At 45.3% G+C, this 20267-nt stretch overlaps 1 protein-coding gene and 1 long non-coding RNA gene across 2 annotated transcripts; one reads left to right on the forward strand and one right to left on the reverse strand.

Annotated features, from left to right (window-relative positions):
* The first annotated feature begins 729 nt into the window (after positions 1 to 729).
* LOC123043351 (putative disease resistance protein RGA4) lies at positions 730 to 18812 on the forward strand. Its single transcript, XM_044465766.1, has 7 exons — positions 730 to 1020; positions 13497 to 14648; positions 14893 to 17103; positions 17346 to 17433; positions 17555 to 17628; positions 17747 to 17804; positions 18137 to 18812. Exons 1-4 carry the CDS (start codon positions 769 to 771, stop codon positions 17412 to 17414), a joined length of 3684 nt encoding a protein of 1227 aa, XP_044321701.1. The 5' UTR covers positions 730 to 768; the 3' UTR covers positions 17415 to 17433; positions 17555 to 17628; positions 17747 to 17804; positions 18137 to 18812.
* Positions 7954 to 10966, reverse strand: LOC123043352 (uncharacterized). Its single transcript, XR_006419151.1, has 3 exons — positions 10743 to 10966; positions 10415 to 10646; positions 7954 to 8273 (listed from the first exon to the last, which is right to left on the reverse strand). It is a non-coding gene; the product is annotated as an uncharacterized lncRNA (long non-coding RNA).
* Positions 18813 to 20267: the final 1455 nt, after the last annotated feature.

Below are 20267 nucleotides of genomic sequence, written 5' to 3' on the forward strand. Positions count from 1 at the left end.
CTCGCATCGGGGAAGGTGGCGTCGGATCTGGGAAGGAGGGGATTAGGCGGCCCCTCGAGAGATCTAGTGCCATGACCCGAGGGGGGTGGCTTGCGATGGAGGGGGGAGAAGGAGTAGGTGAAGGAGTCACACGACAAGTGCGTGCGGCGGCGATCAAGGGCGATCGAGGGCGTCGGAGACTACGCCTCGAGAGTAGAGGACGAACAGTTCGCACCAAAATTCAAGTGAGCACTCACGATGACGTGGTATAATAATAAGTGCAATGTTAATGCAATTAAGTTAATTGAAAAATTTAGGACGGGAATACCCTTGGACTTAATTGGGACCATTAAAGGTATACAAATTTTTAGGTCGAAATCACCCTTGGGCTTTAAACAGCCCAGTTAGTCTCATTCATTAGATCGCCCATCTAATACGCATGCTTTGGTGTATTATACTGTACCATAAATTTTCCCTGTTTTTACTATTCCCAACATGTACAAATATACTCATCGGTTGAGGTTGTGTACGCCCTATGCAATACGATTGACGAAACAAATACATCACCAATCTCACAGAACAATCGTGTGAGCTGTACTTAGCTGGTAAAACCCAGGACCGCTAGATAAACCACTCTCCACTTGATGTTGGTTAAAGAATACTGTATCATCCTATCGGCATAGTTTAGCTTATCAGGTCACGGGGTAACGGCATTTGCGCGCACGCTCATCCAAGCGTTGCTAGTCTGCTACCACACGCACACTGAGTCACCCAGTGGACTAAACAACCATGGCCCAAGTCATCGTCCAGAGGTCATGCATGAAGCTCAGATCCGCCATGACCGGAGACAAGTTCACCAGCGATCTGAAGGAGATGGTGGTGGTGCTGGAAGGCGTACAGCCGCTGATAGAGGCCGCCGAGAGGCAGTCGGTACCGGGCAGGCTGGCTTGGTACTGGCTGAGGCGGGTGAGGAAGACCGCCTACGATATCTTCGATATGGTCGAGGAGCTGCGAGCCAACAGCCCGCCGCCTGCTGCAACGGTATATTCTCGAATTAGTTTCCGCATTCGTTTTTACCTTAGACATTTTTCTGCATTTCATTACTTGTTGCCGTAGGGACGTTTACAGTATTCATAGATCTAGCTAAAGATTTGGCTACGTACAGGACAGCGTTCCTCTCCATCTTCTACTTTTATTTTTATTTATTTATTAGTCTTTTTACGGTACATCAACTAAATTGGGCCCTTCATTTTTGTCGTTTGATGGACCAGATGAGGCAGTACTACACCAGATTTCTTGTACTCCGATCCACATTACTTGTCGCTCAAACGAATGTATCTACATGTATTTTTGTGGTTGGCACATCCATTTAAGCGACAAGTAATACGAATCGGAGGGAGCAGTATATTGAGTCGTCAGGCGTATTTTAGGTAGCTCACTGTTAATCGATCCCACGGGCACTTTGTCTAAACACAGATGGAGAATAGAGATGGAACTTCCGTTATTTGTGAAGGTTCAGTTTGACCATCCCGCGCCGTCTCCATCAGGCATCTCCAATGCAATGCGCTTAATCATGCGCCTGATCGGCAATATAATATTATTTTATTCCTAGCGCATGTGTTAAGCGTCCTTTCTTCCAACGTTGGAAACCATGTACGAGCGCCATGCATGTGTAAAAGTAAACAGTTTTACTAGAACTCATCTAGATAAGACCAAATTATATCTCATCTAGATGTGTTCTAAGTACTCCCAAAAATAAAACGGATAATTTGATGTGGATTTTTCCTAACGCATTGCGCGCATAATTCGTATCTCAACCGCACATCAACCGTGGTGTCAAATCAACTAGGCCCACCACATTGTCAGCTTTGCATGGTATCCCAGCGTCCCACAATTTTTGGCAGGGTGTATATGGAGATGTATTCCATCAGATTCGGCAGGTGGTGGGACAGAGTCTATAGATTCGGCCGTCCTCGTCCTTCACATGCATCTTATCCCTCCCTGCCATCTTTTATGCTTCAGATCTAACCATACTACTCCTTAGTTTATCTGCTAAGTATGGCCTGACAATATTGAATCATGAAAAAGAGCAACTTTTTTATAACCGCCTATAATGGTTTATATGGCAGAGATTTAGAACATGCATGATAGTATAAAGTTCTTCGGAGTACCCGAACAAAGTTCTTCAGAGTATGCATCAAAATTAACAAAAGTGTACTCCGAAGTGACCGAGCCAATAGTTCAACAATAAGATATTCCCTGGGTGGCCACAGGAGCATGTGCGGCGCTGTCACATCTGCTCAGCTAGCCATGCTACGGCTAGCTCTTGCTACCTATCCATCTCTTCAACACGAAATTGCACTATAAACAAATATGTCACCATATCTTTTGAATATATTATGAAAATTCAAATTCATTTATTTAGTTGAATTTTATATGACGAGATCTTCGCAACAAGTCCAATATCAGTATATTTTAGTGCTAAATATATTGACCATTAACAAATACTTCACTAATCAATTTGGTACTGATTGTGTGGCGGACGGTGGGATCAGTCACTGGGACTGATTTAGGGCCAGTTCTTTTGGTGGCTTGTAGAATAAGCTAAAATAAGTTGCCCCCTGCCCAGCTTATTCTAGAAGCCCAGCCAAATTTATTTTTTTAGAAGCCTAGTAGTTAAGACTTGATTAGCAGGCTTCTAAAATGAAAATTTTGGTTGGCTTCTAAAATAAGCTGTGTAGGGGGCAGCTTATTCTGAAAGCCCAAAAAAGCCAGGAAAAGAACTGGCACTTATATCCCAACAATCTCTAACAGTATTATTCTTGGTCGAGTGAAAGGGACTAACATACACAAGGAATATTAGAGAAGCTACAGTACCCTAACTTTTCTTTTGTTAATCCATACACTTAAGGCCAAAATAACTTAAATTAATTTTTAAATTACAGATCTAGTGTGCACATTCATAGTGATTGCATACAAACAAGTTGATGGTGATATAAAATTAATTTTGGATTTTTTTCATATCTATAGTAATAATTACCAAAAGTAAATAACATGCTAATAGTCCATAACATTCCTTCTCCATTTTACACTAGAGGTGTACTATAGCACCGTGACTTCCCTTCTCTAAGTTAGAGGATCCAGCTCCGAGTGCAAGACGCCCGCCTTCGGGTACATATGGCTACTATTTAGGAAGTTCTTCTTGGTCGACCATAAGAGGACCAGAACCGAGGATATAAAGTGCACATCGATGGTTATATGGGGTTGGTTTCCCCAGAACCCCAATTGTGGTGTAATATCGGGTGTAGTGTCTAGTAATGAAACTAAAGTTCTTCATCGTCGAGAGCAATAACACAATAATTATGGGGTTGGTTTTCAGATCCCACATGAAAAAACATACCAATCAATATATCATTAAAATTCTTCATGGTGGAGTGCAAGAGGCCCGTCTTCCGGTACATATGACTATTATCTCTAAATTTCGTCGCGTTCGACCATAAGAGGCCACTAAAGTTCTTCCAACTATGCAACAAAAGACCGGTGCTATTGCCAACTCAAATAATATCTAGTCTCTAGTCAAGAACGAAACCAACATGGGACGATGAGAGTCCCGATCTCAGACATACATTGCTAAAGTACTTCTACCTAGGATATAAAAGACCGGTCATGGTATGTTCATTTAAGTGAGGTCTCTCTTTGTGCAATCGCATAGTGCTTTCGGTAAAGTCCTTCGTGTTTGAAGACGAACGCATCGGGCATGTTATATTAAAGTTTGTCATGCGAGGATCTATCCTTGTGCAATCCCATTGAATTACGTAAAGTCCTTCATGTTTGTACACAAACACACCGGGTATGCTGGATTAAAGTGCATTAAGTGGGGGTCTATCTTTGTGCAATCGCCCGGTCTATTCAGTAAAGTCCTTAGTGTTTGAACACAAAAGCACTGGGCATGCTATATTGAAGTGAATGGTCAACTTTCTCACGGGATAGGATAGATATTTATAGTATGCCTTAATAAGTGGCGTTGGAGCCCAAAACAGCACTGCGGCGTTGGTCATCCGATACACAATGGATGACCGAAGGCTTGACAGACACCGGACGTCCGACAGGGACCGGCGTCCGATGTTTTGGCACGGTATAGTGGGTACCAGACGACCGGAGAATCCGGACGTCCGACGTTCAGGCTCTGTGGAGAGAGTACCGGACGACCGAAGAATATCGGACGACCGAGGGCTCTGCAGACAACGGACGTCCGACAAGGACCGGACGACCGATGTTTTGGCTCTGGATAGGATTTGCCGGACGTTCGGTGCACACCGGACGACCGATGTTTTGGCTCTGTATAGAAGCGGTCGGACGTCAGGTGAGTACCGGTCGTCCGACAGAGATGAAGATCAGACACTGACTTTGAAGTAGATGTTGATCAAGACTTTCACAATAACCCATGTTTCCCTCTTAATAGTGCGGGATCCTATACTAAAGAATAAACATAAAGATAGTCTTGTTTCTTCGTTCCTGATGAGGTTAAACATTTCCGAAATCATAATCCACACACACAATTGATTCCGAGGGGACTAAAACCTGAGATATACTTGACAAACTTTGTTAGTCCCCTATAAGTATATTGTCATCAACATCAAAATAATATTTAGGGCATGATTGCACTTTCACCAGTGAATTACGTAAAGTCCTTCATGTGTGTACACAAACGCACCGGGTATGCTGGATTAAAGTTCATTTAAGTGGGGTCTATCTTTGTGCAATCACCCGGTGCTTTTAGTAAAGTCATTCGTGTTTGAACACGAAAGCATCGGGCATGCTATATTAAAGTTTGTCAAGCGGGGATATATCCTTGTGCAGTCGCCTAGTGAATTATGTAAAGTCATTCATGCCCCACATGACGAACGCTTCCGGGTATGCTGGATTAAAGTTCATTAAGTGTGGTCTCACTACTAGAAAAAGGGTTATAGATAATATGGACATTAATGACGCACCACACATGTGGTGCGCCACTACTCTATAGCAGTGGCGCCATGTGTTGGTGCGCCATTAAACTCTAAATACTAATGGCACACCACATCCACGGTGCGCCACTACTAACAAATTTTTTTTCAAAACTAGTAATGGCGCACCAGGGGATAGTGCGCCATTACTAGTAATAGCGCACCACACCCTCGGTGCGCCACTAGTATTTTTTTCAATTTTTTTTATTTTTTTTCAAAACTAGTAATGGCGCACCGTGGGTGTGGTGCGCCATTACTACTAGGCGCACCACTCCCACAGTGCGCCATTACTAGTTTTGACCAAAAATTGCACCGAATGCACCCCCCCCCCCCCCCGACCGCCTTTTCAGTTTAAAAAAATAAAAGAAAATGATGGAAATGTCAAAAAATAAAAGAAAATAAGTTTCCCATATGATATGTGGTCTACTTGTTGGGAAAATTTATAAATATGAATTTCGACTTTATTTGCAAAATCTCTCTCGAATTTGTAAAATGGGCATAACTTTTGCATACGAACTCGGATTAAAAAGTTTTTTATATGAAAAATCATCTACTCGAAAAGTTACATCTGAATTGAATGGGGAAACCATGTTCAAGATTTTCAGAATCCCCAAAAACCTAACAGAAAGAAAGATACGGGGCTTTTAAGATCTAGAAGGGGAAATGGAAAAAAAATCAAACTTACTAGTGGCGCACCATTTGCTAGGTGAGCCACTAGTAACAGAAAAAAAATTGGTTTCGGATTTTTTTTGGAAGTTTTTTTCAAAAAATGATACGTAATATGACCAGGAAGTTTGAAATATTTTTCAAAATTTTATCATACTCATGAACATGGACAAAGTCCTAGACATCAACAAGGTTTAATAGGATTCATATGATAGATATATCAACAAGTGTCTGTTAAGTGAGGTGGTGTTGGGGTTGGATAGAACTGCGAAGTTAGGCGTGCTCGGGCTGGAGTAGTGTGAGGATAGGTGACCTTCCGGGAAGTTTGACCACTTAGTGTGATTTGACTTGAGATTAAGCATATTGACCTGAGATTAAGCCATAGTGACCCGAGATTAAGAAAAAAGAAAAAAAATGAAAAAAAATGAAAAAAAATTCTGAAAAAAAATTGTTAGTAATGGCGCACTTCTATGTGGTGCGCCATTACTAAGTCAGATAGTAATGACGCACCGTGTGATATAGTAATGGCGCACTCCCTGGTGCGCCATTAGTATCTGGTATACTAATGGCGCACTAGGAGTGCGCCATTAGTATTAATTACTAATGGCGTGATGCTAGTGGCGCGCCTTTAGCAGCCAAAACAGATGCGCCAATAGCAGGTATTTTCCTAGTAGTGTCTATCTTTGTGCAATCTTCCGGTGCTTTAAGTTAAGTCCTTCGTGTTTGAACACGAAAGCACCATGTCATGCGGGGATCTATCCTTGTGCAATCACCAAGAGAATTATGTAAAGTCCTTCATGTTTGTACACGAATGCACTATCTTTGTACAATTGCTCGATGCTTTCAATAGAGTCCTTCGTGTTTGAACACGAAAGCACCGGGCATGCTATATTAAAGTTTGCCACGCGGAGATCTATCCTTGTGCAATCGCCAGTGAATTATGTAAAGTTCTTCTATGTATGCCATCAAAAACCTTCAAAAGGTGTTATTCAAGATACATACTCCGGCGTGTGCCACTAAAGTTCTGCTAACTGGACCACAAAAGACCCGTCATAGTATGTGAAAGTCCATATTTTGGGTGTGAGCGTCAACTGGAATAATAGTTTGTCTCTAGCCAAAATGGGGATCAACATATAAGAGGACAGTCACGATCTTGGACATGCATCGTTAAATTTCTCCTGTGTCAAACATGAAGGCCCCGACATAGAAATTGAGATTGATTATTTGTGAGATTACTAGACTTGGGTGTGTCTCACTGAAATTCTTCTACGTATGCCATGAAAGACCTTCAAAAGACATTTTTTAGATCCATACTTTGGTGTGTGACACTAAAGTCCTTCTACCTTGGCCATAAAAGACCGATCATAGTATATGAAAGTCCATATTTCAGGTGGGATCGACAACTTAAATAATGTCGAGAACATGAACGACATAGGAAAGGAGAGTCGCAATATCGGGCGTGTATCGTTAAAGTTCTAGTCTGCATGATTTTTTTGGTGCATCTTGTCAAGGGAAGCCATTTGCGATATCACCCTTTCTTGTGCAAAATAGAACAGTATGTCGATCTAGGCTATAGAATCATAAAATATTAGCAAAAGAACTGAACTTTCATGCAGGTTTGTACTGTTTCAAAAAAAGTTTTATTGAAATATTTTCCATACATACGGTTGTTACCACAGATATCTAAAAAAATCCCACTCAAAACAAAATTCTTCAATTTTCCAATAATGGTCTTAAATGGCTAGAAAGAAAGTTTTATTCCCAGGCCAAGATCTCGGCAGGCTCACCACACAAATCCCAGGCTAGCACACACAACACCATACATTTTGTTTTTGCGGTTTGATTAATTGCGGGCTATGTGTAAGAAAGTTTGTGATTTTTTTTGTGTGGACACAAATGGATCCCAGCTAGCTCCACAACTTAAAAATCCATACAAATATGTATAAACTGCATGGCATGGAGTCCATTGCAACAAGAGGAGAAAAACAGGTAATGGTCCAGCAGAGAATCTGCAAGGCTGCTGATGTCGTCATCAGATCCACCCTTGTGATGCTTGCGAATATATTCAGTCCATGTACACAAAAAAATCACCTCCGATCAAGAAAACAGCACACAAATCCAGTCTTGCAGTTATTCGCCTTTATTCATTACCATCCGGTGCTGAATCTACATCCACGAACACACTGGACCAAATCGTCACATGTTCAAACATGGGCAAAGCAGAGCTCTCTCTATCTTTCTCTGATATTTTTCTAACTGGACAAAATTTTAAGAGTGGAAACTCATCACGCAACAGAGGCGGTGGCGGGGAAATTAAAAATAGGAAAAAAAAACAAAAACGTAAGAGCAGCAAAAAGCAAAGAGGCCTACTCTCTCATTCTTCCCAAACAAAAAACAAAAAAAAAACTTCCCCATTCAACAACTCAATACACGCTGAGATTTTTTTCGATAACCATATACCAAATGAAGCAGGGTAAAGCCACCGAGTCTCGAGCTCGCGTCCCTGCGCCGCTGCCCGATGGATCTGACCTGCTGCCAACCAGTTTGACCCTAACGTCGCCGGGAGGCTCGAACTCCAGCCACGGCAGTGCGACCCAACCGTCGCGGGGAGACCCAAGTCGGACCCTACATATATTGGAGATGTCAGCCGAATTCGAGGTGAAAACAAAAATGACAATTATATGAGGCTAGACCCGCATCGCCCTCCCGCTACAGCGGCTCGGTTGAAAAACCTAGCCGCCGCCGCCGGGCACGTCCATCTTCCCCCTCCCCTCCGCCGCCGCTAGAGGAGGTCGCCGGGCAAAGCCCCAGGCGGCTGATGGTGGAGGCGGAGGCTCTCTTCCCTCCCGCGCCAGATCAGGTGAGTCGGGTCACCCATGGCGCCGAGACGCTCTCCCCCGATCTGCGTCGCGGCGGCGCGTTAGGCGACAGCGCAAGGCGGCGGCGTGGTGCTGGGCAGGGGAGGCGGAGCTGCGGCTCCGAGGAAGATCTAGTGGCGCCGGCCGTTTGATGGGCTTGCGGGCATGGCGGCCTTGGTCGCGGTGGCCGGCGGCTCGGCCTGTCGGCGGCGGCTGGATCTCGGGGCGGCGGCCCTGGAAGGTGACGACGGGTGAAGCTCAGGCTTCCCGCGACGGCATGGCGTGGTGCTGTCCCTATCCAAGGCGGATCTGCATCGCCGATCTCGTTTTGCCGAGGATTGGTTCAGATCAGAGACGGTGATGAGTGTGCGGGATCGATCTCGGTGGCTCTCGCGTTTTGGCGAGGTGGATTGGGAGTCCTCCTCCCACGCTTCAGTGGTGGCGTATTCAGGCAGTGGCCGGTGTGCCAGGGCTCTTACGGTAGCATTGCTGTTGCGGTTGGTCGCTGGATCTAGGCGCGTAGATCTGGGGCTTTGAAGGCGGTCGAGATAGTGCGCAGGTTGTCGGGTGGATGTCTTGGGACGGATCCGAGTGAAAACTTGGTCTTCGGTCGTTGGCCGGAGCCGGTGATGACGATGCCCTTATCATCGTTTCCTTTATGAAGGCATCATCGAGGTACAAATCTCAAACCCACCCAATACATCCGGGGGAAACCCTAGATCAGTTGATCGGATGACGACGGCATTCATGTGTCGTTACCCCCTTGGGGGCGGCATTCTTGGAGATGCACTCGGGCTCGAGGGACCAGCGGATGGCTTCTTCGGTGGAGCGATGTTTCTTTCTACATATTCATGGCGGCGGCTCTTGGCGGCATGGAGCTGCGGAGGCTTGGCGTCAGATGTGTGGTGATGGACACGCGCAGTAGGTCGACGCTATCTGGCGTCGTGGTGGCGTTGGCGGCAGCTAGACCGGGCAAGGTCGATGCAACAGTACAGCTCTGAAGATGGATTGATGGCAGGTGACTGCGGCGGCCTCATATCCGGCAGGCGTCCTGGTTGAGGAGCACGCCGGACTGGTGGGTGCCCATACCCGGCAGGCGTCCTGGTTGGGACCTTAGGTCTTAGATGTTAGGTTTGGCTGCAAAGTCTGTTTGGTATTGGGCCCAGACTATCAGCGCCCCTTCATCAACTGGATAGGAGTAGCGACAGGTGTTGCTTAGACGATGGCTTTGGTCTTACTGTTGTACGACTTTGTAAGGTCTTGTGTTAATAATTAATAATATGACAGTATGCATCGTCCAGATGCAGAGGCCGGGGGGTATTCTTCCTTTTCTAAAAAAAATCAGAATATGCACATTCCAACGTAAAGGGGATTGTAATTTGCATTCAGCACTTTCCAAATGTTGGACGGCTGTCAGGAATTCAGAAAAATGAGGTTGGGTATCCTCATGTGTACATGTCAAGTATAGTTTTTGAATCTAAGCGCTCCACAAGATTTAACCGTGTAGCATTTTGAGTTTCGTCTCTCTTAAATATGTCCTACTGTACATGCCAATGCCCACCCCAATTTTTCCAGCACTATGGAGTATGGACCAAAAAGAACAGCAAAAAATGTCAATCTAAATTACTGTAACCACATGCTTCAAAAGAAGAACAGCAAAATCTAACTACTTCACAAAAAGCCTATATCTGCTCCAAATAAGACGAACTTTTGACAGCAAACAACTGAAGCGCATCAATAGATTATTAATGTATATGTCTCTGCCCGTGATTATGTCCGAATTTCTGACAAGCTTGCCTACTTCTCCTCTTCAGCTATATTTGACATGTTCTTCCACATGCATAGCTGTTAACATTCACCAATCAAATAACTAGAACCTAGAATCTTTTAGATTCAGCATGCTAGTACCTTTGAGTCCATGGAACTGGAGTGGGATGCGATTCAGGCGGGGTCTCTTCGGTGTCGTCAATATCTAGGACGTTGGAGAAATCTGTCGGGGTTCTGAATCTGTGGCACCATATTTCTCTCCATCTTCTCTTGATGAAGGAGAATGGTTCTGGAAATTAGGATGGATGCGCTCTTCGTCCTCCTCCTCCTCATCTAGCAATCCCAGATCTGGGACGCCCTCAGTTGCGACCGGCTGGGGACAAAAGGTGCCGCAGGCAATGGCAAGATTCAGATTTCTGCCGGAGAAAATGCAAGAACGAGACAGAGGATCTGCAAGACGAAGAGATACCTGAAGAGGAGATCCGTGAATGACTCCGCACTGAGATTCATCGTTGAATCCATTAGCAACCCTAGGGATCGAGGCGCGTGGATGGGGAGGGCGTGGTTCCTCCGCTCGATGCACCTGGGTCTGATTCACTATTCAAAATTTGAATTGTGGATGGGGATGGTCGGGGGAGTCTGGTCACGTGGTAGTGGACGGGGGGTAGGCGAGTACAGGCTACGCATCGAGCGTAGGTAGGATGCCAGATACGATAGGACGTGTATTCGATTCATATGCGCTGAGAAAAATGGAAATAGGCACAATCAGGTGGGTCCATGTGGGGCCTGCGACGCTGATCCACAAGACGAGGGGACCGCGTTGATTGGAGTTGTGCTTCTAACCAGTTGGTAATAGCCATATTCGCGGGTAATTGGGTTAGCGCCCGGCGACTCATCTAGCATCGATGCCGGCCGAATTCCCAGATTCGGATGGGACCTGAGCAAAACTACCAGGATTCTGACCCTGGCGCCTGCCTTGGCGTCGTGCGTTGTAAATGCCCTCAGCAGCTATCCAGCAAACCGGTAGCGTTTGCAGCCGGCGGACTGCGATCGCCAGGCCGCCGCGGGCCATAGCCCCTGTCAAGCCTGCCTTGCGGCCCTATGCAGTCCCACATGCATGCATCTTGTCCTAGACGGCCATTGGTTGCTCCCTCCGCAGTTTCCACTACCGCAACACGTACTGTGAATAATGTGGAGTACAATCTTACTTCCTAGCCATCTTATTCATATGAAAATTGTTGTATTAGGAACAAGAAAATTACCATTCAGAGCACTCGTTCTAGCTGATGCGGATGGATCCCGAAAACATATTTTAGAGCATATGCACCCAGTCCCTCTTATCTAGCCATCCATTCTTTGCATAAAGATCCGTGCATGTACATTTCTCTTTTTTCTTTCTCTCATATAGAGCCTATCTTCAAGTTCAATTTAGATTTTTTTTTCTCAAACATAAATATACAAAATAAGTTTTGTTTGATTAAAAAAATTATTCCGAGTATTTACGTTGGACGAAAAACTCTAAAAGTTTTATCCCACGTTCTAGTTAGTATGTTTTGCTGCGCTGCAAAGTTTGAAGTTCAAGACATATGTTCTATATGAGAGAAACAAAAAAGAGAAAATTTCATGGACGAAGTTAGTTATCTCGTATAGAGCAACATTGAAGATTTCTGGACGAAATTAGTTATCTCGCATAGATCTTAAAGCGACATTGAAGAGCCAGATAACCAAGGCCTGGGTACAGGTGCTCTAAAAATCTGCGTCCGGATGGATCCACATACATGCACATCTTGACCGACAATTAATTCATACATGCACGAAGCTTCAGCGACCTGCTGGTGCACAAGGCCTTGGAGATGATGGCGTTGCAGGTTGTAAGGTCTACGCATAGGCGTGGACGCAAGGCCTTGCACAAGCCGGGAGGAGGGACAATCAACTGGCGAGAATGGCGGAGATCTTGCCGCCGCCGCCGGCCTGCATGCTGCGATTTTTGGCGGCGTGGGGAGGTGGTCATGCGGCGTCGGGATGGCGGAGGTTAGCGATGGAGGCCCTTAGAGTATCTCGGGTCGTTGGCCCCCCATGCGGCTCGTAAAATTGCCGCCTGGGGCGAACCAGCGTAAAATCGGTCTGGGGGTTTTCGGGTTCCCAGTGGCCGGCCCCAGGGTTGTCCCCGGAAGGCGTCTTTAATATATTTTGAAAAGGAATTCGGTTGAAATTCAGCAAACGGGAAAAAGATTCGGCTAAAATTCGGCGAACATGACATCACTTAGGCGACTTAAATAGGTTTTTACATACGACACTCAAATACTTAAAAAAACAAAGGCCGCAACTACAGGCCGAAGAACGCACCGAGCGCGGCGAAGTCGCCGCTGTCGCCGCCATCGCCGTTGTCCTCGTCATCCTTCTCCTCCTTCGCGCAGCCGCCCCTGCTGGACCCCTGGGGTCGCCTTGGCGGACCGGTGGCGGCGCGTCGTAGTCGCTGTCATCGCCGAGGACGACGACGCCTCCCTCGTCGCGGCTACGGCGCCAAGTAGCGAACTGCTCAAAGGCGCGGCGCTCGGCGGCTGTGGGCGGTGTGTGGTCACAGGCGACGGGGAGGCGCTGCTTTATAGCGGCCTGGGGGTGGGCGTCGTGTATACGCGTGGCGGGAGGGGGGCGTCGCCGCGCCGCCTGTGAGGAATCAATGGAAGGCTGACCGACGGCAACCTTGGCATTGATTTCCCGCGGGAAACCAAGGGCATTATGAGGACGACGAGGCGAGTGTCTCTGACTCGGCAGGCCCGCAGTTCTTTCACGCCAAAATCGCTAGCCCCGGCGCCCCCCAGCGCGCCATGTTCGGCTTGGGTCCACCGGCACAAATTTCGGCCCATACCGACGAAAAACAGGCTCCTGGGGGAGCGATTGGGCCGATTTTTGGCGCCGGCGCTGAAAAATCGCCTGTGTGGGGGTGTGGGGGGGGGCTGTTGGGGGCGCGGCTGGAGATGCTCTTAGTAGCGTTGGCTGTGATTGCTGCAGTTACTTAGACGAGTCATAAATTACTAATATTTCCTTCGGCAATAATTTTGCAGATCATTTTTTACCATTGGACCAAACTAATATAAGAGTGTTTTATAGAATACTAAAGTAGTGATCTAAATGCATTTGTATTAGTTTACAGAGGGAGTACTACCATAAAAGAAAATCTCTTATTTTTTGCCTCTGTAACTTCCATTTTTCTTCTTTTCAGGTGAAGATGCGGATAGAAGTGATTAAGAAAGAACTGGAGGAGATACGGCTCGAGTCTTGTATTTTCAAGCAGGCCAGGGATTCCAGTATCCAGCAAGCTATTCATGTGCCAGCTGAAGGAACAACAGCAGATTTTGATGGAGCAAGGGATGCAGAGAAACAGATGGTGATGGATAAGCTATCAGCTGCTATGAGCGGCATCACACAATCAGGACAAGAGGTGCCCTTAATTTTCCCCATCTTTGGCCCCCCAGGCATAGGCAAGACAACCATGGCAAAACTGGTGTTCAGTGATGACAAGTTTCGAGAACATCTTCGCGCATGGATTGATGTCTCGCAGGAATTCAGCTTATGTAAGATAGGCAAGTCAATAATCTCTCAGGTATCAAGCCCGAGAGTAGAAGATATAGGCCCTGGCGGTGGAGGTGCCTCAAGCAATGAGACGGAATGTATGAGTATGAGTATGACGAAGCACCTTCATCAGGAGCTTCTGCTTCACAGTGGCAGGAAAGACCTGCTTGTTGTCCTAGATGACCAATGGGAGGACGACCCCACTCAACTCGAGAGCCTAAGGCGTATGCTTACTGTAGGTGACGAGCAGGGCAGCATCAAGGTAACCGTCATCGTAACATGCGACCAAGGCATCGCGAGGAAATTCTGTACTACGGGCGTGGAGCCGTACATGCTGAATCCGCTGAGCCAACACATGTGCTGGACAATAATCAAGCGAGAAAGCTGCTTCAAAGTTAGACACGGGCCAGAGAAAAAAGTGTGGGAGCAGATAGGAAGGGAGATCGCAAGCAAGTGCGGGGGTGTACCTTTGACAGCTCGAGTGCTTGGAGCTACGCTGCGGGGCAGAGATGTTGCAGGATGGAGAGAGGTGAGTAGGCAGCAGAGTGCTGTCATGTATGTTTCTCCAGCGGCCTTGGAGCTGGGCTTCAGACGCATGCCGCCAAATCTGAAGTTGTGCCTTGCCTATGCGGCCATCTTCGCAAAGGGCCACACCATAGTCAAACATGACCTCATTCATCAATGGATAGCGCTCCATCTTATTGACGGGCCACCGGACAATGTCTCTACAGCAAAGCGTGCTGAAGAGTATATCATGAGGCTTATGGACATATCATTCCTTCAGCCTGCAAAATCTGCGTCGGTCAGTTACTACTACACATGCTTGTTATAAATCCATCTTATTTGAGGTTATCCAACTTGTACTCCCTCCGTAAATAAATATAAGAGCTTTTTGATCACAACGCTCTTATATTTATTTACGGAGGGAGTAGTAAATTATTTCCAAATTATACATCCAACGAAAAGATGCTATATCTATTCTGATTGTCTGTCTGTCTGTCTGTAATATGAACCTTAATAATTATTTATGTCCTCTTTGTTTGCAGGCTAGTGGAAAGGATGAGGAGGCAAATGATGTTATGCCTCTCACGCAGGCCAGTGCCAAGGATGGTAAAGGAGCAACCCTCTTCACTATGCCTGACAACGTGCATGACTTCGTGAAATCAGTCATGGGTGACGAACTGATTGCTAATGTTGGGTTACATGACATCAATGAATTTTGCCGCTATGCACTGCTCACAGATTTGGTCATCAAAAGATTGAAGTACAGTACATTGCCTGCCCAGTTAAGGGCGCTACGCTGTGTGGGATGTAGCAAAATGGAGCTCAGTGATGACACCTTCTCATTTGCTAGGTGTCTGCGTGTGTTGGAACTAAAGGAGAGCTCCATGCAGAAGCTACCTGATTCCATCTGTCAACTAAGGCACCTGGGGTATCTGAATTTATCAGGCTGCTCTGGGCTGGTAACTCTGCCAGAGTCATTTGGAGTTCTATTAAATCTTTTCCACGTCAATCTATCTGGCTGCTGTGGACTATCCAAACTGCCGGAGTCATTCAGAAGGCTCAAAAGATTGGTGCATCTGGACCTATCCTTCTCGTCTTGCTTTCAAGGGATCGAGGGAATTCTTGGCGCTCTTATAAATATCCAGCATTTGAACTTGTCCAACCCTTCCTGCTACCTTCCTGAGCACCGGCCCCATCTGCAGGGGCTAAAACTTGTCATTTGCAAGCTCACAAAACTGGTGTATTTGAACTTATCAATGTTCCTGAATCCAATCTTCTGCTATATGTCACAAGAGGAACAACGCGAATACATTGGGACATGTATCAGTGGCCTTTCTAGCCTGGAGCATCTGGACTTGTCTCATAACATATTTCTTCGTCATCTGCCTGAAAATCTTGATGACCTCAACAAGCTGCATACATTGGACCTCTCGGGCTGCATCAGGCTCTTTCCAATGTTCAGTGTAATCAAAAGAGCTGGTATATTGAACTCCCTCAGTTTGTTAGTTGTGCGGAAATGCCGGAGTCTCTTTGTGGTCCTCACTGATGATGGAGCACACAACAACAACAACAACAACCTTGTTCAGCTAGATGATGGAGCACATAACAACAACAACCTTGTTCAGCTGGAAGGTGGAGACTGCAAAGAGCTGGAGATCGTCTGTCTTGAGAAGATCAAGTCAGCAGAGGAAGCACGGAGAATAAAATTGGCAGACAAGGGGAGGCTACGGATGCTGAATATGCATTGGACGCTGGGTTGCCACGGAGCTGTGGAGCAGAGCAATGATATCCTCGGAGAACTAGTGCCACCACATAATCTGCAACGCCTTGAGCTGCATGGTTATATTGGCACATGCTTTCCACCCTGGATCTTAAGGATGTCTTCTCACCTCCCTAATCTCGTAGAGGTTACCATGGAGGACATCCCTAATTGTCGTTTCCTGCCACCACTTGGTTCATTACCGAAACTGAAACATCTAGTGCTTAGAAGGATGCCTGGCATCATAAGAATCGACGCTGCTGAACAAGTCAGCGGTGACACGGAGGTGTTCCATCAACTCTCCAAGTTTACGATAGATGACATGCAAAGCTTACAAGAGTTGAACACCACATGCAGCATTGATGATGATGATGATGATGATGATGATGAGTCTATGCCTCATATTGATGAACTGGTTATCCGGAAATGTTCCAAGTTGAGCTTTGGAACTCTCCTGCCTAGAGCACGGAGGTTGCATATATCAGATTGCGACCAGCTGATGGTTACAGTGCTTGTGGAATGCCCTTTTACTCCAATAACTGAACTCGTGGTCGAAAGCTGTGAAGTGCCTATTGATGACTGGAGTTTGCTTTGCCATCTCGATGGCCTCCAGACATTGTCTTTTTTTCATTGCCACAACATGACCGAGCTACCGAATGACTTGGGTGGCCTTCTCTCTCTCCGGGAACTGAACATCGTGTCATGCAAAAACCTCAAGCATATACCCGATAGCATGCAACACCTCACCTCCCTTCAGTCAATCCATTTCTCTGACTGTGAGAGCATCACAGGACTCCCAGATTGGTTCAAACGCCTCACCTCTCTCCAGATTCTTGTCATCAGAAGATGCCATGCCATTGAGTCTTTGCCGGTGGGCATACAAGAACTCAGCAACCTCAAGGATCCGCTTATTTCTGACTGTCCAAAATTGGAGCAGTGGCGTGAGTCTAAGGAGAAGGAAAAACTTGCTGACAACCGACCAGTTCACACGAGAGTATGTACGCTCGTCCACATATTCAATTGCTTCCAGTGGTTACCGATTCTCCCTATTTTTACTCTGCTGTTTAGAATATTTTCCTCGGTTCATGCTTCTTATTTTGATACATCCGGTGCAATGTTGATTATTTCCCTAGAAATAAGATAGCCATCAGTGATCTGAGCTATTGTTTCTATTTGAAGTGTAGTTCATCTTGTTAATTTTGTGCGAAAAACTCATCTTATTAATTCATTCTGCAGAGTATGAAGAGAATGGTAGCTGATGTACGTAACAAGGTAGGCCAAGCAAACACCGGAACGGACCAATAAAAGTGAACCATCCATCAAGGTTATCCATTTCGAAATAATATAGCCATTTATTGATCTGATATGGGGTTGTTGCTATTCGAAGTGTAGTTCACCTTGTTAATTCTTTTGTGAGGAATTCACCTTGTTAATTCATTCTACAGCAGGGTGGATGGAACTAGCAAGGCAAGCCACGGAAACACTGGTAGAGACAGATGAAAATGAGCCATCCATCGAGGTTAGCCATCATTTCGGTGCAATGTTGCTTATTGCTCTAGAACTAAGATATCCACCATTGTCTAAGCTGGAATTTCTGTTATTCAAACTCCTGTTCACCTTGTTAATTCATTCTGCAGAGTCTGGAGAGTGAGCTAGCTGAACCAAGGCAAACCAGGCCAACAAACTCCTTTTAAGGTAGGCACTGATGAATATGAGCCATGCCTTGAGATTAACCAAGGGCCCAGATCCACCAATAGTCCAATAACAGCAAGAAATGTACAACGCGTCTTAGGTTTTGTGACAAAGTTGCAACTTAATTGTAATTTCTCTTAATAAGAAAATGGTATATGTAATACAAACATTAATGCAAATATATAACATTCTATATGGGTTTGGAATAATTCAATTTATATGAAGAAATAATATACGATGCTCATGTATTGGTTTGAATATTTTATTGAGATGAAAAAGTTATTAATATCAATAATATATAACAAAAGTGTTCACCTTGTTAATTCATTCTGTAGAATCTGGAGATGGAGATAGATGAAGCAGCAAGGCAAAGCAGGGAGAAGGCTGAAAGGGAAACACTACTAACCTCGAGGACCACATGACACATGTGGTAAGCTGTCCAAAATTGAGTTCAAGGAACTGATGAATATGACTCATCCATCGAGCTAGCTTATCCAACGCCAGATAAACCAATACTAGCAAACAAAATTAGTACGTATTTTTTTTAGTTAAGGGAGAAAATGGGCAGACAAGTATTGCAGGCCCAAGGTCATAATCAGCAGAAAATGGCTAGTGGGCAAGGTGGTTGATGAGGCAGTAGGAGAATCACCGTCTTAGTTGTGCGGCGGCGTAGGACAGGCTGAGCAGGCTGTCTCATGACTGGAATTTCTTGCCGTCATACGAACGGTGGCCACGGGGTGCACTCTTCCGCTTGTGTGAGCCCGTCAGACCGAGTAGAATTGCAGTTCCAGAAGACCAATGCTATCGTACCAAGATGATATGCCGGTTCAGTCTTTTGGAGGTGTTCATAGGGGTAAGGTATGCGTGTGTGCGTTTCTATGGGTGAGTGTATGCGCGTGTATATGAGCGCTTGCGTCTGTACTGTGTTAAAAAAAATTCTCTACACTTTTATGGCTCATATTGCCCCTGTTCCGTGCAGGACTTGTAATCCCAATTGTCTAGTTAGCACAAGTAGTTCGTCTAGTTTACTTGGGACGACGAATTCCTTCTTCGAAATGTTTAATTTCTTTATCATGTGCTTTAGTGTTGGTAGAGTTCGTGTTGAGTGGTAACCTGAAGTGCGTTTTTATACTTTGTGATGTAATGGTTTGAGATTTCTGGGGCCTCAACCTGGCATATTTCAAGTTGCTGTTTTGCATAATGGACACCCCTCAATCTGGGACTGCATGGTGTCCTTGCTTACCATTTTGTCTGGAGCAAAATGCCTCTGACAGAATTCATTTAATTGGCTCTTAAGTCATACTCGTCTTCCCAGGCTTGGAACATTGGAAAGACATCTTGTCAGATCCTAGCAACGTATCGAGGTATGTTTGAGTAGAAATCGAAGTACAGTAGCAGTATATGGAGCTATCAAGGCCAGATCAAAGGCTGATTTCACATACAAGTGTAATATCTATATGTTTATACCATAGTTTGACATAGCCGCTATAGCCTTTTTAGCATCGTGCCACTAAATGGTCTCATATATTAACAGCAGAACATGTCGCAATGTGCATATGGTGTCGAAAGTCATTCAAACCAGGCATCATGCCATGCCCACTTTCTTGCAAAAGTTGGGGCCAGTCTTGATATTTCCACAAAAATACCGTGTTCAATGGATTGGAGAGTGTTCAAATAGGCCAGAATTTCTCAACATCCATTTTTTCCATGGTCTTGTATGACCAATTCAAGGCACCATGCCAAATTGTTTGAGTTGTTGCCAAGTTTTGCAATTTTTGGAGTTTTCTCCGCGAAAAAAGCTGATTAATGGCAGAACGTGTCACAACGTGCATACGGTGTCGGGAATCATTCAAACCAGGCATGGATGCCAAAAATGGGCGTGCCGACTTGCTTGCAAAAGTTGGGGCATGTCCTGAGATCTACAAAGAAATACCATATTCAATGGAGAGTGTTCGAATAGGCCAGAATGCTATGTTTGGGAGCACCTCATTTCTCGACATCCCTTAAATGGCCCCATTTTTTCATGGCCGTGTATGACCAATTTAAGGCACCATGCCAAATTGTTTGGGATTTCGCCCAGTTTTGCATTTTTTGAAGTTTTCTTAGTTAAGAAAGCCGAGAAATGACCGGATGTGTCACCACTTGCATACGGTATCAGGCATATGCCTACCATGGGTATGCCTACCTTCTTGCAAAAATGGGGTTCATTTTAAGAATGTCCAAAACTAGACTATATTCAACGGATGGTGTTCAGATAGGCCAGAAGGGTCCGTTTGAAAGCTCGTTGTTTTTGGACATCCGTTAAATGACCCCAAATATTTTCAACCAGATTCTATGACCTAACTATTTCTAGAAATTTTGTCAACAATTTTGGAATTTCAAAGTGCGTACGAAGATTTTACGAATTTGAACAATTATTCCAAAATTGATAACAAATTACAAAAAAATGATGAATATTTCGAACAA

The sequence above is a fragment of the Triticum aestivum genome, chromosome 2B, assembly GCF_018294505.1.
Source record: "Triticum aestivum cultivar Chinese Spring chromosome 2B, IWGSC CS RefSeq v2.1, whole genome shotgun sequence".
NCBI classification, from domain to species: domain Eukaryota; kingdom Viridiplantae; phylum Streptophyta; class Magnoliopsida; order Poales; family Poaceae; genus Triticum; species Triticum aestivum.